This window comes from Pelodiscus sinensis, chromosome 26 (genome assembly GCF_049634645.1).
Source record: "Pelodiscus sinensis isolate JC-2024 chromosome 26, ASM4963464v1, whole genome shotgun sequence".
Classification (NCBI taxonomy): Eukaryota; Metazoa; Chordata; order Testudines; family Trionychidae; genus Pelodiscus; species Pelodiscus sinensis.
In genome coordinates this window covers 13,916,940-13,942,049 of record NC_134736.1, presented here as the reverse complement: position 1 = coordinate 13,942,049, position 25,110 = coordinate 13,916,940, and the positions used below count along the sequence as shown (strand labels likewise).

Genomic DNA, 25,110 nt, shown 5'->3' with positions numbered 1-25,110 from the left:
CCTGGCCTGGGAGGCTTGTTTCTACTGCAGGGTGCACACCCCAGAGGGAGCCAGTGGGAGAATCACTAGACCCCGAAGGAGGACGGGGCAGTGGTTAGCGTGCTAATTGAGGACTCAGGATACCTGGGTTTAACACCCTGCTCTGCTACAGTCCTTCTATCTGACCTTGGGAATGTCACCTATCCTCAAAGCTATTTGAGCACCTAAATACTTTCAAAGTTCGGTGCCTTCATCTCTGTGCCACTGGAATGGAGGCAGGGCTGGTCCCAGAATTACCTGGGCAATGGGAAGGGGTTTTAGGTCTGTGCCCCCCCCCCCCCCCCAAAGGGACAGGGCCTTAGGTGGAAGGGGCAGGGCTAGGTGCTAGGTAGGCTCAGCGCTGCCTGGGCTGTGTCATTGGGGCTCTGGTGGAGGTTCAAAAGCCCCGGGCTCCAGGCGCTGCTGCTGCAGTATTGTTCCAGAGCGCCGGGCACTTTTAAATCACTGGGACCCACGGCAACTGCCCCCTGAATGGAGGCCACATAATTATCTAAGGCCACGTAAGAACCCGACTGCACCTGGAGTGATTCCCTGTGAACACCAAGTGGCTCGCTTGCTCCACAATAAGTGGCCTGCGCTGAGCTAAACAGGACAGAGGCCCCCCTAGTCTGGAAACTTCTCCCTGGGAAGCCAGGCCCTGAGGCAGGCAGACCTCCCCAGACACAGACCAAGCGGAGGCAGAGGCTGTAGCGCAGAGCTGGCCTGGCTGTATTTCCTGAGCGCTTGACACCTGATCCCCAAAGCGGTAGTGGCTGCGGATGCTGTTCAGTACGAGAGTCGAGGGGTCACGCTGTAAAGTTTGTGCCTCGCCTGGATCCAGACCTGCGCTTCCCAAAGCTCAAAGCTTTTCGGGTCTGTTGCTCTGATTCCAAGGACACCAGCGAGGAGCTTCCCTAAAGTGGGGGGTGTCCGGATCTGAAAACCCCGTTTCATTCCTCTCCATGCTGGGCGGTTTCACTGTGGTTAACTGGATCAGGTGCTGTTAGCCGAGTGCTATTGTGACACGGCATTTCTAACCTCTCGCTTCTGCCTTTCGGCTCTAGGGTGCACGTTCTCCAGCCTCCTCTGGGATGGTATAAAACCACACCACGCAATCCTGTGTTTAGAGCAAGGGGCTGTGGGCGAGGGAACTCCTAGGCTCTATTACGGACTATGGGAAGTCACCTCGCCGGCTCTGTGCCTCAGTTTCCCCCTCGTAAAACAAGAACAGTGACACAGACCCTGCCAGCAGGGCTCGGGGAGGTGAGGAGCAATGCATGTCGTTGACCCCATGGGAGTGGGCCGCAGGGGGGCATGGGAATTGAAACAGCGGGGGAGGGGGAGCCAGAGTTGAAACTAAGGTTTTCTGCGCCTGGGGCAAGGTACTGAACTGCGCCCCCCTGTGACGTAGTGGGGGTACCTGGCTGGTTTCTATGCTGCTGGCTCTGGGGTAACCCCCACTGGTTTGCATAGTGACTCATCCTGTTTTGCTGGGTCCTGGTCCCCACGACAGCCAGTGGGGGTTACCCCAGAGCCAGCAGCATAGAAACCAGCCAGGTACCCCCGAGGAGCTGGAGTTTTAGGGGCCCAGTCTCCCCCATCTCAAGGGGGCCTGAGGCATCCTAGCCCAGTTCCTGTAACCAGATTACATCTGTGCTGCGCTGTGCTGGAGGAGCAATAAACCACCCTCAATTCCACTGGCTGGTACAGTCTGTTTGTACCATTTCGGGGTGCAGGAGACGGGGAACCCCCAACGTGCCGTCACACTGGTGTCAGAAGTGGGATGCACTGCACCCCGTGGATGAAGCTCCCAGCGGCAAGTGACAAGGCGCAGTGGAAGCAAGAGCCCTGGAGCCAGGCGTGCTGGAGACAGAGCGAAGCGGTTCCTGGGAATCGTGGGGCGCTGCAGCACTAGACTGGTGAGTCTGCACCAAGGGGACCAGCGGGCAGATGGCCTACGCCCGACTCTTGAAGGCAGAGCTGGTGGGGCTGTGCAGAGAGAGGGGCTTGCCTGTGCGGAAAGCAACCAAGGCCCAGCTGATTACCCAGCTGGAAGAGAATGACCAGCCACGGGGCCAGGATCTTGTCCCCAGGGGAAGCAGCCAGACCCCACCTGAGAGTGTGTCAGGCTCAGAGAGGGGGAGGAGCGCTGGAACCCAACGGAGAGATGAGACAGCGTCTCCCGGGAGGCCTGCAAGCCGTAGCCCATCTAGGGCAGGGGCCAGCCCAGCGGAGCTGCGGCGCCTGGAGATCCAGCTGCGGATCAGGGAATTGGAAGTAGAGGACCGAGAGAGGGAGCGCCAAGATCGAGAGAAGGAGCGCCAAGATCGAGAGAGGCAGCGGCAGCATGAGCTGGCCATGGCAGAGCGGAGAACCGGCGGGGCACCGGCTGCGCCAAGTGCGGATGGGCCCCAGGGTCCCAGGACTGCCAGACGCTTGGAGAGGCTCGTGGTGGCCCAACTGAAGGACATGGGTGACATAGACGGGTTCCTCAGTGCCTTTGAGAGGGCCTGTGGACTGCAACGGGTCCCCCCAGCTGACTGGCTGCAGGAGCTCATCCCCGCACTGAACCAGGAGGCGGCCGGAGTGCTCAGTCAGCTGGAGGACCTACAGCCAGGGGATTACAACCGAGTCAAGGAAGGCCTCAAGGAAGTGGGGGTGCACCCGCACTTGCCCACCGAGGTGCTGATGGGGAATGACCTAGAGGAGTGGCCCCATGAATCCCAGCGGGCTCTAGTCACTACCCGGAGCCAGAGCCAGCGGGGGGCTGACAACGTGGGTCCAGGGAAGGACTCCTGGCAGCGTCCTCAGGGTCCCATCCCAGTGGACACGGGGTCCAGCCAGGCTGGGACTCCGGACCTAGACAAAGGTGGGGAACAGGTCCCGATCCCTGCCTCAGCAGCTGAATTCCAGGCTGAGGTGCAGGCAGACCCCTCCTTGCAGAGGCTGAGGGACCAGGCTGGCCTCCGTGCAGCTCAGCCCCGGGGGAGAGGTGGCCAGGAGAGATTCCTGCGGGAGCGTGGGCTCCTGTTCCGTGAGTGGCTCCCCCCCAGGAAGGCGAGGGCATGGGGTGTCCAGCGGCAGCTGGTCGTCCCCCGAAAGTATCGCCTCAAGCTGCTGTATTTGGCCCACGATGTCCCCGTTGGGGGCCACCGGGGGATCCGGAGCACCCGGCTGAAGCTGCTCCAGCACTTCTATTGGCCGGGAATCTTTACAGCCGTGCAGCAGTACTGCCGGTCCTGTGACTCCTGCCAGAGGGGCGGGAAGGCCCAAGACAGGAGGAAAGCGGCTTGGGGGTCTCTACCCCAGATAGACCCTCTGGGCTTGCTGAGAGAGTTATGGGAGGGGAAGACCTCCCTGGATGGAGCTTCGGGGGTGGAAGCCGCCCTGGTTGTCCAGAGAAGGCTCACTGGGCTCATGGCCCCGGCCCGAGAGACCCTGGCCAGAGATCAAGGCCAGCGGAAGGGTGGGTGTGACCCCCGAGGACAGGCCTGTGCCAGTCGCCCTGGAGCGGGGCGGCGAGTGGACAGAGGGAAGCCAATTCATGTGGGGCCTCGCCACGGCCGGCCCGAGTCAAGGGGAGCACCCATGTCCCCAGGGCGGGTTCCCACGCAGAGGACCCGAACTTCCCTAGGTCACGAGCGGAGTGACCCTGCTCAGTTCGCTCTCGGAGGGGGGAGAACTGTGACGTAGTGGGGGTACCTGGCTGGTTTCTATGCTGCTGGCTCTGGGGTAACCCCCACTGGCTGTCGTGGGGACCAGGACCCAGCAAAACAGGATGAGTCACTATGCAAACCAGTGGCCAGACACCCCCCATGGAGAGGAACAAAGGAAGGTGGAATGCTGCTTTGGCTGGGGGGCAGGGCTGGAAGTTAGGGGGTTGGTTGGTGGCTGTCTGTGAGGATGGATGAGACAGCCTAGGGAGAGGAGCTGGAGTTTTAGGGGCCCAGTCTCCCCCATCTCAAGGGGGCCTGAGGCATCCTAGCCCAGTTCCTGTAACCAGATTACATCTGTGCTGCGCTGTGCTGGAGGAGCAATAAACCACCCTCAATTCCACTGGCTGGTACAGTCTGTTTGTACCATTTCGGGGTGCAGGAGACGGGGAACCCCCAACGTGCCGTCACACCCCCCCACCCCAAAAAACAATAACATTCTTCATTTTGTGTATTAATCGTATTCCTTGCACATGTTGTTAATTGCACATACGTTGAGATTGCAACTAGATGCTAGCACAGCTATGAATGAAATATTTCATATTTAAACTTTCTAATTGTTAATGTTGCGCCCCTAAATGTACTGTGCCTGGGGCACGTGCCCCCCTTGGCTCCCCCCCCATCACGGCTCTGGGGCTGGCCCCCCAGGGGCCAGCAGGTGCTAATGGCTGCATGCACAGAGGCCGGGTTTGGAGTCGCAGCCCTCTGGTCTGTGCTGCCTCTCGCCTTTCACTAGATGGCACTGAGAAAAGCTCTCCGGCTGCGCTGAGCCTTTCTCTTCCCCTTCCCCAGCATCTCCTTGGCAGAGGCCCATCCGGAAGCTCCCAGGCAGCAGCCCAGGTCCTTTTCCCTGCAGCAGAGGGGCCGCCGCAGGCAGGGGAGCAGCTCCTGAGCCAGCCCCAGATGCCACCCAGAGCCGGGGGACAGCAAAGGAGCCAAGCCCCAGCCATGCCAGGCAGCGCAGCTCCCAGACAAACCCCTGGCGGATTGCAGCCAGCCCCCAGTTAAGGCCCTGCGGGTGGCAGCAGGATTGAGAGCCCACCGGCTTGGTGTAGGGAAAGTTGGGGGGCAGATGTTTGGGGGGAGGCTGGGCCACCCCGCCTCTGTGCTCTGCAAAGCAGGAAGCTTTTCCCCCAGCTGCAGGGTGTCAAGCCACCCTTGGCTGGCCGGGAGGCAGTGGGTGCAAGCGAGGGCGCTGGTGCATTAGCAGAGGGTTTTCTCCCTTGCTGTCGGGGGCTCTGCCAGGCTGGCTGAGTGCTGCGGTCTGGCACTCGCACAGGGCAGAGCAGCTTTCGCTTTCCCTCTGCCCCGGCTGCTTGGATGTGACGGTTCCAAGGTGCTGCTCCCCCAGGGCTGGAAATCTGCTCCCAGACTTGCAAGCCCAGCCTGAACTCCCTGGCTCTTTGGATGGAAAAGCAGAGGATGCTCAGGGCGCAGGAGCCCGGCTCTAGCCCGGCCAGCGGGCTGAGGGATCTGGTAGGGAACAGGAAATTGATGGTCTGTGGAGCCCTGTTAGCCTGGCTATTAGTCGTCCACTTACTGGTTAACATCTGGCTGCTTTGCATCCTCTCGGGTTTGCTGGCAGTGTTGGGGGGATGGCTGGGATCCCAGGCCGTCCTCGGCACCCGCAGCCGGCTCCACTTGGAGCGGTTCGTCCTGCTGGAGACCTGCCCCCGGAGCCCCGAGGCGGAGAGGCAGCTGGAGGAGGAAATCGAGCGCATGATCCAGAAGATCGTCCGGGACTTCGTGTCCTCGTGGTACCGGACGGTGAGCAGCGAGCGAGCCTTTGAGGACGAGGTGAGGAAGGCCATGTCCGGCCTGGCCCTGGAGCTCCGCAGGAGGATGGCCCAGGTGGACAAGCAAGCCCTGGTTCAGAAGATTCTCACGCTGTGGGGTTGCCACCTGCAGAGCTACATGAAGGCGAAGGAGCACGTGGGGGCTGCCCGGAGCCCTGTGGAAGCAGCTCAGCTGGCGGAGCAGCTCTGGCGAGCGTACGGCGAGCTCTCTGCCCCGCACCCAGCCCTCCAGAGCCCGGCCATGGAAGTGAACTACGCCCGGAGCATCGTGGACCTGTTGCTGCGGGTGCTAGTGCCCAAGCCTCACCTGGAAACCAGGACCGGGCGCTTTGTGGTGGGGGAGCTGGTCACCTGCAACGTTCTCCTGCCCATGGTCAAGAAGATGTCTGACCCTGACTGGGTCAACCTGTTGCTAATCGGGATTTTCTCCAAGATGGGCAGCAAAGGGGTGAGAAGGGGAAAGGGGGAGGAGCCTCCGTTGGCCACCTCCCCCTGCCAGCCCACAGTGCCAAATTCTTTGCCACTGAAAGTCGAGGTACTGTCCCCAAGCCTTTCCGAGCCGCCCTGTTACGACGAGGTGGACGGGCTGGAGCGTAGCCCCCAGGAGGGGGACGAGGGGAAGGAGTCGACGGGCGGAGAGGCTGGGGCTGACACTGACAGGAGGAAAGCCAGAAGCACGCCCGTGCACTTCCCCCAGCTAGAGGCCCTGGGCTCCCTCTTCCCGTGCGAAGACTCGGAGGTGGAGTCCCCCTTGTCTGACCTGGGCAAGGACTCCGATTCCGTGGCACTCCTGTCCACGGAGGAATTTCTCACTGACCCGTTTGCAGTCCTGGAGGGGCTGGAGGGCTTGGAGCAAGAGGATGGTGTGTGTGCCAAGGATGGGTACCTGGAGGACAGCACCGCCCGCAGCTCTCTCCCCTCCGTGTTGGGCCACTGCCCTGACGTACAAATCGACCCCGCGGTGGAGAGGGAGGAGAGTTTGTCCTCTGTCCCCTTCCTGCTGGCCGATCCTGAGACGTCTTCCTCGAGGAGACCTTCCTTCCTGGAGAACCCAGCCAAGAGCCCCCAGGACCTGTGCCAGCTGCCTCTCCCGCTCCTCTCCTCCCATACCTTCAGCTTTGAGCCACTCACTAGCCCGGACAGCCCCGTCGTCGTCCAGAACCTGCGGATAACCGGAACCATCACTGCCCGGGAGCACACCGGGACCGGCTTCCACCCCTACACGCTCTACACAGTCAAGGTGATTTGCTCTGGCGGGCGGGGGGCTGGAAGTGGGATCAGCAAAGCAAAGTGTCCTTTGCCCCAGCAGGGGAGGGGGATTTAAATCCAGGCTTGACAAGTCCACCGGGAAACCTTGATCTGAAATCCTCCATCACGATCAACTTTTCCATTTGTACTTCAGTTATGTTCTAAAGAAAGACGGGTTCTCATTGGCTGATGTAATCACAAAGACATGCTGATTTATAGTGAAATAGAGCCTCGGCCTGGGACTTGATACGGAAAGTACACTGTAACTAACGGCATTTATTGAAGCTGCTATTTTCAGACTGTACTCGTCAATTTTTAGTCTGGAGGAAAATGGTGACTGGTAGTGCTTATTTGCCACTCCTATGCCAGGTTTATCAAGCTTGGCCTCACCAGGTAGATGGGTTTTCCCTGATGCTTTCCGTCTATAGAAAAAAGTGGCTTTTAACTCAAAAGTTTTGCCAGAGGTTCAGAGAGTCAGCATATTTTTTGTTTGTTACACTGGTTTAAGAGATTATAATAAATTTAAGCCTGAACAGATTCTGTGTTTCCATTCAGATTTTATTTTCAATAGGTTTATTTTCAAAAGCAAAAATGTGTTCTAATTTTAAATAACAAAATCAAATCCCATTGAAATAAAACAAACAAACAAGCAAATCCTCCACTTTTATCCACTCGGGTGGGCCGTGCAGCCCAGTGGTTAGTGTGAGAGATTGTGAGTGGGTTTGCTGGGTCCCATCCCATCACTGGTGATCTTTCTCCCTGAGGTTCGTCTGGTCTCCAAAAGATGATGACTGACCAATGGTCCTCCCTCTTTCTCCCCAGTACGAGACAGCGCTGGAGAGTGAGAACGCCAGCAGCCTCCAGCAAGTGGCCTACCACACCGTGAACCGGCGCTACCGCGAGTTTCTGAACCTGCAGACCAGGCTGGAGGAGAAACCCGAGCTGCGGAAATTCATAAAAAGTCAGCACTGAAGCTGGTGCCACGTAAAAGCCCCAGCTGCCTTCCCCACTCCCCTGCCCCTCCTTCCTACCTCTGAGTGGCTGAATATAATGAGTGCGCCCTTAAGGGCTGGTAGGTGTCGATAAGTCAGCACACGGTGGGTTAACAGAAGGCTTGGATGACTTTGGTATTTCTGAATACCCAAGTGCGCTCTCCTGGCTACAACAGGGTATATCTCCACCCTCCACCCCCACCCCCTCGGTGTCTATCAGGCATAATTAGTGCCCTACCAAATTCACATCCATTTTGGTCAATTTCACGGTCATAGGACTTTTAAAATGATAAATGTCACGATTTCAAATATTTAAATCTGAAAATTGTGAGTGTTGTAATTGTAGAGGCCTGACCAGTATTCCCTGTAAGCTGAGTGCTTGGGTGGCCACTCAAGAGGGATTCAGATGCTGCCCAGCTGATTAGCAGAGCACCCACAGCTGGCAGCATGTGTTTCTATAGGTGGTGCACACCTGCACATGCCTTGGTGCACACAACAAAATTTATTCCGCACATGAATGGACACAATTAGAGGAAAAATTGGTCCTGACCTCAAAAACAGTTGGGAAGGTTATTGGAGGGAGGTGGCGGCACTATGATCCTTACTTCTGCGCTCCTGTTGGCAGTGGCACTGCCTTCAGGGCTGGGCAGCTGGAGAGCGGTGCCTGTTGGTTGGGAGCCCAGCTCTGAAGGCAGAGCTACTGCCAGCCACAGCACAGATGTAAGGACGGCCGGTGTGGCATTGCCACCCTCACATCTGCGCTGCTGCCTGAAGAGCCTGGATCTTAGTCAATGGCTGCTGCTTTCCGGGTGCCCAGCTCTGCAGGCAGCACAGAAGTGAGGGTGGCAATACAGTGACCCCCCAAAATAACCTTGTGATCCCCCCAGCAACCCCCTTTCAGGTCAGGACCCCCAGTCTGAGCAACGCTGGTCTCGCCCCATGAAATCGGCATAGTGCCGGGTACGTGCACACATACGGCAACGTTTCACGGCCCACAATGCATTCTGCCTGGATTTGGTAGGGCCCTAGCCATAATCCCTGCAGCCGGAGCCTCTGCAGCGTTGCCCTTCCTGACACCCCACCCCGCTGAGCACTGGGATCCACAGCCAAGGGGCCAGGCTAGCTCCCCAGGGCGGGAGCTGTCACCCCTGATCCTGGGGGGCGCTCCACAGAGCGTCACGGTAGGTCCCAGGAGAAAGCCCTGCCCATGTAGGCCAGCGCTCTGGCAAGATGGTGCCTGGTTTTGGTTCGAGGCTCTCCGAGTGCCTGTCAGGTCACGATGTGACGATAGGTCCTTGACCGGATAGTCAAAGGTGCTGAGCAAGAACACACAGCTCCCGGCAACTCCAAGGAGAGCTCACACCTCAGACGGTCAAGGCCCGGGCCGATGATAGAGGGAGACCAGCATGCGGCCAAAACACCAAGGTGCCTCCGGTTTGGAGAACTGTTTTCATTCTGATTTTGGAATGAAACGTCGGGTTTGAAATGAAACTTGTAAAATAACTTACTACAGATAATACAATGGATATTGTATAAATGAAAGAAGCCCCTCCAAGTGATTCCTTTCGATGCTTTTTTCCTTTGAAAATTTCCTCCACGCTGACATGAAATGTTGCCATGAAACATTTTGATTTTGACAAAACTTCATTGGCCAGTGGAAAACGGTTCCACTCAACGTTTTGCCCAACTCCAGGGTTCTTTTGGGTTGGCTTTTCTCTTTTAATCAACACCTCCAAACCTTTGGCAGTGGGGAGTGTTTCGATAGGGCTACACTGCGGGGCTTTTCCGAAAGGAGGTATGCAAATCATGCTCTCATTTGCATATCTTCTTCTGACTTTTTTTCCGGAAGAGGTTTTTCCGATATTTGGCCTATCTACACAGAGCCAAATGTCAGAAAAAAACCATCCTTTGAAAGCCCCTGAAAACCTCATTTTATGAGGAATTAGGGGGCTTTCAAAAGAGGGTTTTTTCCCGACATTTGGCCCCATGTAGATGGGACAAATATCGTAAAAAGTTCTTGCGAGAAAAGAATTGGAAGAAGATATGCAAATAAGAGCACGATTTGCATACCTCCTTTTGGAAAACCCCCGCAGTGTACCCTACCCTTTCTCACAATGCTTGAGATAAAAGCTCTGGATATATTTGAGGCCAGATTTGCAGAGCATTAACTTTCTCTGCCTTTGCCCTATGGGTGTAGGAAGCGACTCCTCATCATGAGTCAGGATTAAACCTTTATTAATCTTATGGATGTGTCTTATTTTTACATGTGCATCTGTTTTGTTTGGAAGATGTCAAAGGCCCAAAGAAGCTTTTCCCGGATCTCCCCTTTGGGAACATGGACAGTGATAAGGTGGAAGCCAGAAAAGGTCTCCTGGAATCGTTCTTGAAGGTGAGATATTCTGTGAGTTTCTTTTCTGTGAGATTCAGCAGCCTCTTTCTTAGGCTGTGTTCAGACTCAGGGGTTTTTTCGAAAAAAGTAGCCTTTTTTCGAAAAAACTTCACCTGCGTCTAGACTGCAGCCGCGTTCTTTCGAAATTAAATCGAAAGAATGCGGCTTTTCTTTCGACGGTGGTAAACCTAATTCCACGAGGAAGAACGCCTTCTTTCGAAAGTGCTCTTTCGAAAGAAGGCGTTCTTGAAAGCAAACAGGCTTTTTAGAAAGAAAGCATCCAGACTCACTGGGTGCTTTCTTTCGAAAAAGCGGCTTGCTTTTTCGAAATTCCGCGTGCAGTCTAGACGCTCTCTTTCGAAAGAGGCTCTTTGAAAGAGCTTGCAGTCTAGACATAGCCTGTGGCAGGGGACTTAGCTCTGTCTGCGTCAGTGAGCCGAGTGAGAATGGACTGGTTGAAGTAGGGGAGAGGGAACCAAGCTTCGGAGCTTTTATCCTGCCTTTGCCGCATGTATGTGACCTTGGACAAGTCAAACTCAGAACTGTCTTCTCATTTTTTTGGGGGGTGGGACAAGAAAAGCTTTGGGCCTGCTTTTCCCTGCTACTGACCACAAATCACTCAGATACGGCGTAACTTTCTCCCTGTGCACAGTGTGGGAGACTGTCCCCTGGGGTGTGGTGGAAGACATCTGGAGGCTGTAGCCGAAAAGCTGGTCTGATCAGGGGAGAGGGACGGTGAGGTTTACCAGGACTGGTGTCTCTGGTTTCTATGGGTAGGGTGGAGTTGAGACCCCAACCTTGTGTTTTCCTTTGAAGCAACTGTGCAGCATCCCTGAGACTGCCAACAGTGAGGAGGTGCAGGAGTTCCTCGCCCTGAACACGGACGCCAGGATCGCATTTGTCAAGAAACCCTTTGTGGTCTCCAGAATAGACAAGGTACCTTCATGCCCGCGCGTAGCTGTCGTCTGCTGAGCTCCATTGATGCAAAGAGTCTCCTCCTAACGCATTAAAATACTTTCTCCTTCTAGGCTTTTGTCGGCCTGTTGTTATTTATTAGCAATTAGAGGCCCCGCTGAGCTTTGGGGCCCTATCGTGCTAGGTGCTGTACACACACCTAGTTAGAAACAGCCCTGCCCCAAAGAGCTTACAGTCTAATAGACACAGCAGTGGAGACGTTACGTAGCATAATCCCCATGTCGCAGGCGGAGAAACCGAGGCATAGAAATATCGCATGGCTTGCTTGGGGAGTCTGGGCCACCAGAATGACCACTCCATTGTCCTTACCACAAGGCCACCCTTGCTTGCTTTGTGCAAACAGCATTGGTGGCCCAAATTGGTGTCCCCGTCCCCCCCCAAGCAGAGGATACTGCGGGTAGCCGAAGGGGGAAGAAAAGGAGACAGAGAAGCACCTCCCCTCCCATCTTGCAAGCACTCGGCTCAGCTCTTGAGCCCAAGCAGTGGTGATTCAGAAAGGTCCTGATGCCTGGGGCATTTTTGGGCTCTGTCTCCCAGGTCTCTTGGATCGCAAGCTTTGTGAGCAAACCTCCCAGCTGGCAGCGTGTGTTACCTACAACCCATAACCGCTAGCTCAGGTATCTGACACCCCTCCTGCCCAGGGTGTTTTTCCCAGAAAACCTTACTGCCCAGCTATTTTAATAATTAGATAAAAGAGCATGGTCTAATAGATAGAACAAGGAATTGGGTCCAATGTTTCCTGTAATTTTTTCCATCTATGTGCAGAATGCATTTTGTTATGTGCACCAAGGCATGTGTGGATGTGCACCACTGGTAGAAACTCATGTTCCCAGCTATGGCGCTCTGCTAATCAGCTGGGCAGGACCTGAATCTCTCCTGGATAGCCACCCAAGCACTTATCTTATATGAAACATTGATTGGGACTCATAGGTTTTCTTCCCCTCTCTGCCACTAACTTGCAGTGTGACCTTGAGCACTTAACAGTTCTGTGCCTTAGTTTCTCCACCTGTAAAATGGGGATGCTAGACGTTGCCTTGTAGTCTGACCTCACATCTCGTATATCCTGGTTCTCCATATCTACATCAGGTGGCCAGTCCCTGATTGTTAAAGGGCAGTCTGGCGGGTGTTATTTAATGAGAGCAATAGAAAGTTTTCAAAGATCCCTGTCAGCTTGGGCACCTGGGGCATGACTGCTTGTTCAAACCACGAGGGCTGCGGCTTGGCTGGATGCAGACTGTGTTTGGCTCTGAATGGATGAGAGTGATGCTTTTTATAGCTCACCCTTCCTGGCTGTTTCAGTTTCCAGAGCACAGAAATACACAGAGCCCAGCGCACCAGCCATCCCCCAAACAGGGTCCTGCCCCTCCTCCCCGGCTACCGTCACGCTGAAGCTTTCCTTGACTTATCCAAAGTCTCAGTTTTCCAATTGCCTCTGTCCATTGTGGGATGCCCACAATCCAGGCCACTGGGAAAGCGGTTCAGAGCAGGTCATAGAATCACCGAACACTGGAACTGGCAGGGACCTCGCGAAGCCATCGAGTCCAGTCCCCTGCCCTCACGTCAGGACCCAGCACCGTCTAGACCATCCCTGATGGGTGTCTGTCCAACCTGCTCTTGAATATCTCCAGGGATGGAGATTCCACAACTTCCCTGGGCAATTGATTCCAGTGTTTCACCACCCTGCCAATTAGGAAGTTTTTCCTGATGTCCCCTAGCTGCAGTTTAAGGTCCTGTGCACCCAGCAGCTTACAGGCTAATGTAAACCCACTTGATATGCCGGCCCACGTTTCCTCTCCTGGCTGCCCATGAACACAACCAAAGCGAAGCCCGGGTCTTTCCCGCTCTCGCTGCGGCGTTCAGATCCTAGCACCTCCCCTCCCAGATGGGATGTGGCTTTGCAGTGTCTGCTCGCATGCCCCAACCCCCAAGCAAGGGCAGTGGGCACCTGCCGCTCCTCTGAACCCCTAGCTGCCCCAGGAGGGCCGCGTGAAGATGTGGTCTTCACCGGACGTGCCACGCAGGAGGGAGGCTCCCTCTAATATATTTCCTGGAGAGGCTCAGTGGGAGGTGTCTGCCCTGCATGCAGAGGTACCCCGATCAGCTGTACTCCAGCTAGCTTGAGTAATGATTGCTAGCGGCCCGCTATGCACAGCTTCCCTGCTGGTATTCTAGTGAGCTAGATCACCCCTGGCGTGGGGGTTTCTCTCTGCAAGCTGTAATCAGCCCCCTTCCCTCCCCACCGATTGTAGTGTGGGCGGGTCCTAGGGCAGGGAGCACCTGTCAGTCATGGGAGCAGAGGTGGGAAGGAGAGACTGGATCTCAGTGGAGGTCTGAGCTGCCCATCCGTTCCTCTGAGCCTCTCTGTTGCCCCTTTGCCCCCACCAGCAGCCTGTTATGGGAAAGCCACAGTGAGCGCAGTTTGGGTCCATGTCTTGTCCCACTGACAGCGGCGGGCCCTGAAGGAGTACGGGTGATGGGTGCCGCACTGGGTCCCCCCGATCCCAAAGGGAAGGCTGCTCTGGCCGTACCAAATTCTCCCGCCTCTTCCACGATAGGCAGTTACAGGCCAGGCCGGTCTAGCTGGGTCACCTCTTCCTGGAGTGTGGTATCTTCCTCCTGCCCCTGGCGCTAACCACCGTGCTTCCCCCACCCCTCGCAGATCATGGTCAACGCCATCGTGGACACCTTGAAGACGGCGTTCCCCAGGTCGGAGCCGCAGAGCCCCACAGACGAGCTGAGCGAGGTGGAGGCGGATGGGAAATCCCAGACGGATGGGAAGAAGGCTAATAAGTAAGGACTTTTGTTCAGGCTACGCACGGCCTGTTGGGCTGTATCCATAGGCCTCACGTAGGGTAATAATGCTTCAAGGCTGCACCAGACTTGTTGCTGGGTGCTTTGAAATGCTGACACGCATCCGGGCCTCCGACACGGATCGTTTTTTCTTTTTTAAAGAGATTTCTGTTCAGTGAGCAGTGGTCGCTTATAGGCGAGTATATACGGTAACGGAACATCAGTTGACAAAACCTTTTGCTATCAAAAGCCGTAAGTAGGGTTGTGTAATCCAGCTATTACATTTGTAGACATGGAGAAGTCTGAGAGATCTGGAAGGGCCGATTGCTTTTTGATCCAATTAAAAAGTCTGTTTATTGCTAAGGAATGTTCTTTCCAGCCAAGATTCCCTCAAATCTGGTTTTAAAACAATGTTCAGAGCGGTTTTTTGAAGCAAAACATCCCTTTTCAGGATACTACATATGTACATAGACACGCACTGCAGCCATGGATCACTGGGCGGCCTGGCGGCTTTTGCTGACTGTAGCAACAGCAGATAGTAAACACTTAGAAGGAAAGAACATGCAGAACCCTCAGGCTGTGTCTACACTGGCACCCTTTTCTGGAAAAGGGATGCTAATGAGACACTTTGGAATTGCAAATGCCGCGGGGGATTTAAATATCCCCCGCGGCATTTGCATGAACATGGCTGCTGCTTTTTTCCAGCTCGGGGCTTTGCCGGAGAAAAGCGCCAGTCTAGACGGGATCTTTCAGAAAATAAAGATCCCTTATTCCTGATTTTAAGAGGAATAAGGGTATGTCTACACTACCACCCTAGTTCGAACTAGGGTGGTAATGTAGGCAACCGGAGTTGCAAATGAAGCCCGGGATTTGAATTTCCCGGGCTTCATTTGCATAAAGCCGGGCGCCGCCATTTTTAAATGACCGCTAGTGCGGACTCCGTGCTGCGCGGCTACACGCGGCACGGACTAGGTAGTTCGGACTAGGCTTCCTATTCCGAACTACCGTTACTCCTCGTTACTCCTCAGCACGGCGTCCACACTAGCGGACATTTAAAAATGGTGGCACCCGGCAACATGCAAATGAAGCCTGGGAAATTCAAATCCCGGGCTTCATTTGCAACTCCGGTTGCCCACATTACCACCCTAGTTCGAACTAGGGTGGTAGTGTAGACATACCCTTATTCCTCTTAAAATCAGGAATAAGGGATCTTTATTTTCTGAAAGATCCTGTCTAGACTGGCTCTTTTCTCCTGCAAAGCCCTGAGCCGGAAAAAAGCGGCAGCCATGTTCATGCAAATGCCGCGGGGGATATTTAAATCCCCTGCAGCATTTGCAATACCGAAGTGTCTCATTAGCATCCCTTTTCCGGAAAAGGGTGCCAATGTGTAGACGGCCTCAGTGTATGCCACCCGATAAACACCCCTGCGCTCACTGTGCTGCTGGCCGCTTTTGGTGGACCTTTTGGTAAGGAGAGTGCAGGGCTTAATCCCCACACCTGGACCAAATCCAAACTCAGATATTGAAATTAGAGTTTTCCTTCCCCAGCTACCCTCATGGACAAGTGACCACTGCTCGCTGACTAGAAAGCTCTTTAAACAAGACAAATTGATCCGCGGAGGAGGGCCCGTATGCGCGTCAGCCAGTGGACAAGAGAAGAGCTATTCGCTCATGTGTGTATATAGGGTGGGACTTTCACTCTCTTTATTGTCTGGTTGGTTATAGAAATCTAATTCTGGAAGGGACCTTGAGAAGTCCTCGAGTCCAGCCCGCTGCTCTGTGACAGGACCAAGCAAACCCTAGGCCAACAAGGTGGCCTTTAGAAACTCCTCGCATCGGATTCAGGACGCGGCATTAAACTCTGCTCTGTCTCCCTTCCCCTAGGCCCAGGCTGCGGTTCCCATCCAGTAAAATCGCTCCGGTGCTGAGCGTGGCCGAAGCACACGAGAGGATCCTGTATGGGCTGAGGGACAGCAGCGCTGTAAGTGCCATCCTGCCCAAGGATGCTGATCCGGTGGCCAGGGCCATCGGTCTTTGGGAGGCTGTTGGAGGGCTGACCGGGAAGAATCCAGGTGGACAAGGGTTGCGGAGCAGTGGGGACCCCAGAGCTAGCTGCTGCTGGAGGTGGACACCCGTGCAATGAGTTTGCTAGTCTGACGCTATTTTCTGCATGCTCCGTGGGTTCCAGAGAGCTCCGTGCCTAGCAGGACTCTTGCCGTACAAGCAGGACGAGCGTTCACTGAGCCACTGGGGAAGCGAGGGCTGCAGGGACCGAAGGCGGCAGCAGCCCTTTCTTTTGTGTCGCTTTGTACACACCCAGCACACCGCACCCCACACGATGAATGGGCAGAGCTGGTCGGGGGAGCAGGGCTGCTGCTGAGGGCAGGTGAGCTGGGATCGAGAGCTGGGAGAACGCGAGAGCAGCCAGACAAACGGCGTGCCCTGGCAATCAGTGGCTGCCCCCGGTGACGCCCCGGGACCTGATGTTTATGCTCAGGGCCAGGCCAGGGAGTGCCCTGACGGGAGCTGGGAGAGACTACGGCTTCTGGGCAGCGGCCAGCTGCTCCTATGGTGGATACTTATCCTGTGGCCATGACACATCCCTGCTTCCCCAGGTCTCTGGCGCCGGGTCCCTGCCCGGGATGGGGTCCTTCCTTCAGAAGCAGGAGAAGCTGCTGGAGGCGTCCTCCGGTGAGGCCCCGGAAAACCAGGGGGCTGGCTCCATGCCCGTTCCACTGCAGGCCGTGAGCCAGAAAGACGACACTGGTAAGTTCCTGCCCACCAGTGCCCCGCCCTGCGCCCAGGGGTTGGCTTTTATGTGCCTGGGGGGCCCCCTTGCTGCCGTGCTTTGGGTGCTTGGAATAGTGGGGAGCCCTCTGGTGCCATGCTGCGAGGTCGCTGGAAGCACAGGGAGGAACCGGAGCCACGTGGGTACTGTGCGCATGGCTCCGTCAGCTCCTTGCCACGGTGAGGTGGCCCGAGAGCAGAAGCTCTCTGCAAACTCCTTTCTTGCTCCAGGCTGCTTCGAGGTGCCTCTCTGGGCGAGGGGCTGGCTCTCTCTGTTCTGAACATGAACCGCGCCCCTGGCTGAGGTCTCTAGACCCCACGGCGACTCCAGCAGTAAATAGTAGCTAGTGGCCGACAATCGGCAAAGCCACAAAGGCGCACACAGCTCCATCCAGCGTAGAACGGGCCGGGGAATTTCCTACCTGGGTGCTGGAGAGATGCAGCCGTTGCAGGGTACGAGAAGGGACTGAACAGTCTGACACACTGTAGTATTTCTAGCTGTACGTGCTGAACGGGAGTGCCTAGTCTCACACTTGGTGGTGCACGGTGATCACCAGGGCAGCTGGGAGAAAACAAGCCGTGCCCTGGCGCTGTTTTGCCTTGCTCTGCTGTGTCCCATTGGAGGTGGACAGTGGAGGAACGGACGGCTCACTGTTTCGTGTCTCTCTGCTACACCCTGATCTGTAATAGAAAATCGGAATGATGCTCAAACCTCAGTGGTCTTTGCGGGCGGCACCCTGGAGAGCTACCGCTTGGGCAGACGCACGCGGCCGCTCTGCGACAGAACGTATCCGGGAGAAAGTGCCCCCGGCAGCCCCCACGGAGCTTTGGGAGCGGGAGGCCGCACTCCTGTTTGGTTTTTCCCTGGGGGAGTTATTCCACCTGTGTGGCCCTTAGTTTCTCTTTTCCAAGCAAGCGGGGAAGAATGACTCTTCCCTACCCGACAGGGCTCTTGAGATGCAAGGGATGTTTCTGAAGAGCATGGAGAGATGCATCTCCTAGAGGCGGGTCGGGGGACACATTTGAGTGTCAATATTGTGTTAAAATAACAACAACCCTCCATTCAAAGAACATGACAGTCGTGAAGTCAAGCCCTCCGAAGTTAGGCCGGGCTGGATTTCAGGTTACCCCTGCCGCTGTCGCTCAGTCCCCTTCCGCTTCTGGGACGTAGTGTTGGTACCTTGCTGGTTGCTAGGCCTGGGCTGTGGGTGACCCCCACTGGCTGCTGTCGGTACCACGGCCCAGCAGAGTAGCTGATGGGACAGGGAGGTACCTGTTCGACCGGTTACCTCCCAGGGAGAGGAACAAAGGAAGGGAGGCGGAGTGCAGCCCCTGGCTGGGGGGCAGGGCTGGAAGTTGGGCAGTTTCTGTCTGGTATCATGGAGGAAGCAGCCTAAGCAAGGGGCTGGGATTTAGGGGCCCAGTCCTCCCCATCTCAAGGGGGGCTGAGACACCCTAGGCCTGCCCTATAACCATATTACATCTGTGCTGTGCTGTATCCTGGAGAAGCAATAAACTCCCTCTGTTCTACTGGCTGGTGGAGTCTGTCCGTGCCACTACGGGGGTGCAGGAGTCAGGGGAACCCCGACACGTCATCACAGCTTCAAACCTGCTTTCAGAGACTTGGAACGTGACCAGATTTGAATGGATTTAATGGGAGCAAAAGGCACATCCGTGCCATTACGGTGACTCCCCCACTCTGCCGCATTTCAAGTGTCTTTTCCAAGAGAAAGAGCTTGTCAGCAGAGCAGTTGCAAGAATATGTGGAACACAAGCAAACAATGTTACGCCTCATCTGTCCTTGGCGGCGGCCAAACTGTTTCAGCTGAAACTTTCCCAACAATGTCAGCACGAGGCCGACTCTGACCCTAGAAGACGACAGAAGAAACGGTTGAAGTTTGGTGACATTACAAGCAACTGAACACACGGCTGCGTTATAGGAAGTGGGGGGCGTCCTTCCGCGTAGGTAGTGGTCCCCACCCTGCCTGTAATGAACGCGAATGCACAGCACCGCTGGCTGCCCGGTCTGAGGTCACTGGTCTGCGCAGCTCAGCCGAGACATGGAGGGTTGTGCTTGGCTGAACTCTCCTGGAAGTTTTGCGTAACTGAGGCTGACTTATCACCAGGCCTGGAGGCAGCAAAGGGATGGAACGGTCTGGGGAGAAGGGGAATGTCTGTGAAAGGATTGCCAAAGGCCAGGGGCCATGTCTGTGAGTAAGTGACCTGTCAGAGGAGCGGGGCACGGCGAGGCTGGCCGGCCAGTGACATGGGCTGGGGGAATGGGCGTGAAGGGAGCAAACAAGGTTAATTCCCGATCACTTGTCCTGCCCCACCGCCTGGGTGGTTGCGCACAGGGAGCGCCTGCCGGGGAATCCAAGCCCCAGCGGAATGTAAAGCACGAAAGGAAATCATCCCCGTGACTTGCTGGTGGCCAAATGTGCTTAGACCCACCCATCTTAGCAAGCCATTCGTGTCCAGCCTGGTGGGGCGAGGGGACAGCTCCCAGGCAGCAAGGAGTGGAAGCGAAAGCCCTGTCTGCCCTCCTTGTGTGCGGCCGCTTGAGCACACGCAGCGGCGGGAGCACTCGAACCCTGCTCTGGCTGCGGAAGGGTCTGAGACGGGGACAATGGGGGGAAGCTGCAGGTTTGCAACCTGCCCTTCAGTTTGGCCCCCTGGCATACAGGGAAACTGAGGCCTGCCCCTTGCGCGGCGTGCCCTGAGGTCCAGGGGGCGAGAGCTCTCTAGACAGACCACCTGCAATTGAGAACGGCTGCTGCGCGGTTTGCTTAGGGAGCCTGAGGGGCAGACGCTGGCACATCCCTGCTGACCGATGTGCGTTTGCACCGGTACCGGCTGCGCTGGGTTTGCACCTCTGCCATGCAGGGAGCAGGGCCTGCCACAAGGTGGCAGCCCCGCCCTGCTAATGGGGCAGCCAAGCGCTGGGACACCAGCTGGCTGGGAGCAGTGAGGCGCAGGCCTGGGGAAAGCTCCCCCACGCGCCTTTTCCCCACGAGACCATATTCCAGCCACTTACGGCTTCCTGCCCCAGTTCCAGCCGGGCTGCCCTCTCTGAGCTCCAGCCCCTTCCTGCCCCGTGCCCATAGCTGGCACCCCCACTCAGGTCTCCTCCGCCCGCTTTTCCCAGTCTCCTCCCCATGCGTTATCGTCCCCTCCACCGGGGACGCGTCTCCAAGCCTAAGGTCCTTCAACCCACCCCCTGCACGCACCCCCTTGTCCGCCTCCAGCGCTCCCGCCCCTCCTCCCCAGGAATCACCATCTCCCCCCCCTGCCCGTATCATTCTGCCTGTAAGCTCCTTGCGGGGCCCCTTGTTTGTCTGTTTCGGGGCTGTCGGGCGATGGAGCCTTAATCCTGGCATGCCTTGCTGGTCGCTGCTCTCCCCCGCTCCTGGCTGGTGGCCCGGCCCAAGCCTTCTTGCACTGGACATGGGAAGGGGTGACTCCACATGCACAGTGCAAGGGGGCTTTCCCATCAACCCGGCCCTGAGAGGCGCTGGAGCCGCAGAGCCTGCCCCACGCCCGCAACTGGGGGTGGGGGTCTGGCCTAGTGTGCATCTCCCATGGCCGCTCTGGGAGCTGTGGGCAGGAGAAGGGGCCCTTTGGGGTGGGATCGGAGGTGAGGGAGGCCGGCGGGTGCTTCGGAAGGCAGGGGCTGCGGAGGGGAGAGCTCTCATGTCCGGGCTGAGCTGGAAGGAAGTGCAGATGCCAGGGGAACCAGCAGAGGGTGGGGATATCCTGGCATGTCTCTAGGCAAACAGCAGCATTGGGCATGTGCCGGAGTCTTGAGAGGTGGTCATTGGGGGCGAGGGGTGCATAGGGACGGGCACCTGTCCCCCCGGGGTGCAGGGATCCTGCTGTGATTGCACAGCTGCGTTCTCGCTCCATGCAGCAAGCGACATGGGTGTGAGCCGGCTTTCTCACACCCCTCTTTCCCCCCGCCCCCCGCCATCTCCTGGCAGGTTCTGAGACGCCCCTGGCAGACACGGCCCTGGACCTGCTGCATCTGCTGATGGTGGATCACTGGAGCTGGCTCTGCACTGAGAACATGCAGAAGGTGCTGCACCTGCTCTTCGGGTCCCTGATCCAAAGGTAAGAGCAGTGCAGTGCTGCCCGTCCTCGGGGGAAGAGGGCTGAGCCGCCTCCCTTGGCACATGCAGCCCCTGGGTCCTTGGAAGGACCGAGCCACAGCACTAGGGCCCAGGCAATGTGACCGCTACATTTTTCCATGCGTGTGCAGACTAAATTTTGTTGTGTGCCCCGAGGCATGTGCGGCTGTGCACCACCGGCAGAAAGACCTGCTGCCAGCTGTGCGCTGCTAATCATCGGGGGGCCATTGGAATCTCTCCTGGGTGGCTGCCCAAGAGCTCAGCTTACAGGGAACGCTGGTCTCAGGCTGCTGGAGTGGGACGCTTTGTCCCTGGTGTGGGGCAGCATGTCCAGGGGAGGCGTCTCCCTGGCTCTCCAGTGGGTGCTCTCCAAGGGCCGTGGGTTCATCTGGGCAAGGAAAGCGCAGCGGCTGCCCCGGGGGAATACGAGGGGAGTCAGTGGAGGGTCGTCGCTACGAATCTCCACACGCATTAGTCTCCCAGAATCCCAGGGGAAGGGGCCCCCACTGACACCCAGAGGGCTGGCCGGAGCTCTGCCCTGCACGATGGCCCGCAAAGGAACGAACCCACTGTCCCTGGGCAGCGTGCTGTGGCAGGCTCCAGGCTGTTGACCTCCCCGAGGCTGGCTCGCTCAGGACCGGGCCCGGGCGCTCGCTTTTCTTGTGCAGAGCTAGGCTGCTTGGACCCGCCCTGTGTCCTGCAGCTCTGAGTCCTGTGGTAACAGGGCTCCTGCTGCGTGCAGGGGGGCAGGGGGCGTTTGCCTGGCTGCCTCTCCTCTCCCCATCTCCCTTGCCACAGGGGACACATGATTTGAATTAGCCGGATGTTCACTTAGCATGGGCATGGCCACGTTTCCCATGGCCCCATGAAGTGTCTTTACAGCCACCCGTCCTGGCTGCCAGGGCTCCGTACTGTTCCTTAGCTCTAATGCCCCCGAAGAGCCCAGCAAGCGGTGGCAGCGTTAGCGATGCTGCCTCACAACATTGACCTCCCGTGGTCTGGCAAATTCTCTGGTTCGGCACCGGTCAGGCCCCGAGGGTGCTGGACTGGGGAGGTTCAACCTACAATTGCTTGGACGTCTCTCTTTGCTGTTCTGGTGGCTCTCTTGGGCCCTGTGGGCTAGGCCCCTCGGTGCTGCTGAGCCCCAGCGTGGGATGACCGCCGGGGTAGGGAGAGAGCAGGGGCGAGGCTGTTCTGCTGTGGGAGGTGAGCGCCGGCGTTTCCGTGGGAGCAGCGCAAGCTGCGTGGTGGCTCTGAAGGCGAAGGAGCAGTAGGCTGGCGATCTCCATTTCTTTGTGTCCGTGGCATTGCCTCCCCCCGTGGTGACTTGCAGCGGGTTCTCATTCCTTCCTGGAGCCTCCTCTCGGTCCGTTACCTGCACCAGCTGCTGTAGCGTATACCTGCAATTACAAGTGTCCTATGCCAGAGGCTGTTGCTAGCTTGTAACAATTCCCCTCCTTTCCTCTCTTAGAAATATCCCTCCCCGCCCTCCTAGCCCGCCTCTCCATGGCTGGAATAGTTGTGGCTGGAGCCAGGGGCTATAAATCTCCCCTGATAGTCAGTTTCATGGCAAGGGGACAGGAGAGGAGGGAAGCTAGATGACCGAAAAAGGTCTTGTTCAGTAAAAGGGAGGACATGGGTGCCTGGCTGCAGCGGTGCGGGGCGCATCCCATTATGTAGCACGGAGGGGCCCTTTTTAGGAGAAGCGGGGTGGGGGTAGAGGGCAGCGGGGAGTGGAGAGGACCCCGAGCCAAGAGAAGATTCCAGTTTGCACAGCCCTCGCCGCTTGCTCAGCTCGTGTCTGTAAACAAGCCCTGGGCTCTGCTCCAGACCCATGCCCCTCGTTTGTGAAACCGCCTCTTCCCTCCCTTGGGGCAGCCAAAAATGTTCCCAGCCCCCAGGGAGGAAAGGGGGCTGGAGTCCTCCCTATTGGAGTGCAGCAAGGGTGTGCACAGGGGCTGTCTGCACGGGGGAGCAGAGATGGGGCTGGTCCTGGCTCCTGGGGTATCAGTGCAGGATGGAAACATTTTGCCAATCGCAGTCCCCTTTGGAGTGGGCGAGTCAGTGCGATGATAACACACGGCTGGGCAGTTGGAACACACCGTGACCGCGTCCCCCTCCTTGCCCTCACGCTGTCCCCTTGTTGCCTCTGGGTCAAAGGGACGGGCACCCCGACGCCATGGTGATGGGCACTGTGCGACAGCCTAGATCTGGGCTGCTCTCAGAGTTCCAGCTTAGCTGGGGGAGAAGAGTTAGGGGAACCTCGTCTGGGTCTCTCCGAACCAATTGCCCAGCCACATGCCCTGGGCTCAGAAGCTGGGTCCAGGAACGGGTGAGGTGGGGGCTGTCTGTGGGACCCTGGGAAAGAGGAACTTGGCCTGGCCTGGTCACGTCAAGGTCAGCCTGACACGAACCCCTCACTTTCCAATGTGGCGGCGTCTCCTGGAAACGAGACATCCGCTTCCTGGCATGTAAGCTCAGGCCTCACTCGGGCTACATCTACACTGGCAGCTTCTTGTGCAGAAACTCTTCCCCAAGACAGCATCTACCCTGGCATGTGCTTTTGCACAAGAGAGCATCTACCCTGGCATGTGCTTTTGCACAAGAGAGCATCTACCCTGGCATGTGCTTTTGCACAAGAGAGCGTCTACCCTGGCATGTGCTTTTGCACAAGAGAGCGTCTACACTGGCACGTGCTTTTGCACAAGAAAGTGTCTACACTGGCACGTGCTTTTTGCACAAGAGAGCATCTACACTGGCATGTGCTTTTTCACAAGAGAGTGTCTATGCTGGCATGTGCTTTTTGCACAAGAGAGCTTCTACACTGGCATGTGCTTTTTCACAAAAGAGTGTCTATGCTGGCATGTGCTTTTTGCACAAGAGAGCTTCTACCCTGGCATGTGCTTTTGCACAAGAGAGCATCTACCCTGGCATGTGCTTTTGCACAAGAGAGCGTCTACCCTGGCATGTGCTTTTGCACAAGAGAGCGTCTACACTGGCACGTGCTTTTGCACAAGAAAGTGTCTACACTGGCACGTGCTTTTTGCACAAGAGAGCGTCTACACTGGCATGTGCTTTTTGCACAAGAGAGCATCTACACTGGCATGTGCTTTTTCACAAGAGAGTGTCTATGCTGGCATGTGCTTTTTGCACAAGAGAGCTTCTACACTGGCATGTGCTTTTGCACAAGAGCATCCACGGCAGTGAAGACGCTCTCTTGCACAAGAAAGCTCTGATGGCCATTTTAACCATCGGGGCTCTTGCACAAGAAATTCATGTTGCCTGTCTACACTGGCCTCTTGTGGAAGAGCTCTTGCGCAAGAGGGCTTCTTCCTGAGCGGGAGCGGGAGCGTCAGTGTTCTCGCGCAAGAAGCCCTGATTTTCTACAGTACATCAGTTTACTTGCACAAGAACGCGCGGCCAGTGTAGACAGGCGGCATGTTTTTGTGCAAGAGCGGCCGTTTTCGCACAAGAACGCGCCAGTGTAGACACAGCCTCGGTGTTTGTGGCGGTCGGTTCTAGGCTGCGGCCATCCCATGAATGTTGGGGACCCACCATCGCATGTCCTGCAGAACAGCCAATGGGAGTGACGTCCAGTCGCCCCCAGCCTGACACTCTTCCCCTCCCTCGGGTTCCTCTTGGTGATAATGTCTCTGCTCTGCCTCTAAAAACGCCTCCTCCGTCTCCGCCGGTGGCGTTTGTGGGAGCCCCCTCTTGCGGCTCCGCAGTGACCGGGGGAGGCTGAACGATTCTCCGTGGCTTCCGCGTCCCCAGGCGAAGGCGCCCAAGTACAAAGCGGGTGGAGACTGGCCGCCGCAAGCCCCTGGCGCTGGGACGAAAGATGTGGCAAGCCACCGTGCCAGGGACCACGCAGTGCGACTGCAGGAGGGGCTGCTGGCGTGGGTGGGCTGAGCAGCGGGATTGGGGGGCAGGAGTATTGGGCGCCCAGTGTGGGTGCCACAGGTCCAGTAGAGGATGCTGTGGGCCAGAAATAGGGCTGCCATGTGGATATAAGGGGTGGACAACGATGGGGCCTGTGCCACACGCTCCCAGCATGCAGAGTTCATGCTCACCGTCCCTGTGTTACTGTTGGAGATGGGAGAGTGGGATCCATGGACCATTGGTCTGACCCCGTCTCACCATTCGTATGTTCTAAGACACTGGGTATAAACCCCTCTGGTTCCAGATCTGAACATTCCCCACGGACCTTCCATCTCTATCACTGGTTCTTGGGGATTTGGGGATGTTTTTTGGCCGTAAGCCGTTCTAGTGAGCTGCC

The 25,110-nt window shown here is 56.9% G+C and overlaps 1 protein-coding gene across 1 annotated transcript in view; it reads left to right on the top strand.

Moving 5' to 3' along the window:
• Positions 1-4,532: 4,532 nt before the first annotated feature.
• Positions 4,533-25,110, top strand: part of SNX19 (sorting nexin 19) — a 46,057-nt gene continuing 25,479 nt past the window's right edge. The window contains exons 1-8 of the mRNA XM_006122288.2: positions 4,533-6,767; positions 7,598-7,736; positions 10,056-10,156; positions 10,973-11,092; positions 13,791-13,921; positions 15,805-15,901; positions 16,536-16,686; positions 20,685-20,814. Of these exons, the coding sequence (XP_006122350.2) occupies positions 5,139-6,767; positions 7,598-7,736; positions 10,056-10,156; positions 10,973-11,092; positions 13,791-13,921; positions 15,805-15,901; positions 16,536-16,686; positions 20,685-20,814 (2,498 nt within the window). The 5' untranslated portion in view covers positions 4,533-5,138. The remainder of the gene's footprint in view (positions 6,768-7,597; positions 7,737-10,055; positions 10,157-10,972; positions 11,093-13,790; positions 13,922-15,804; positions 15,902-16,535; positions 16,687-20,684; positions 20,815-25,110) is intronic.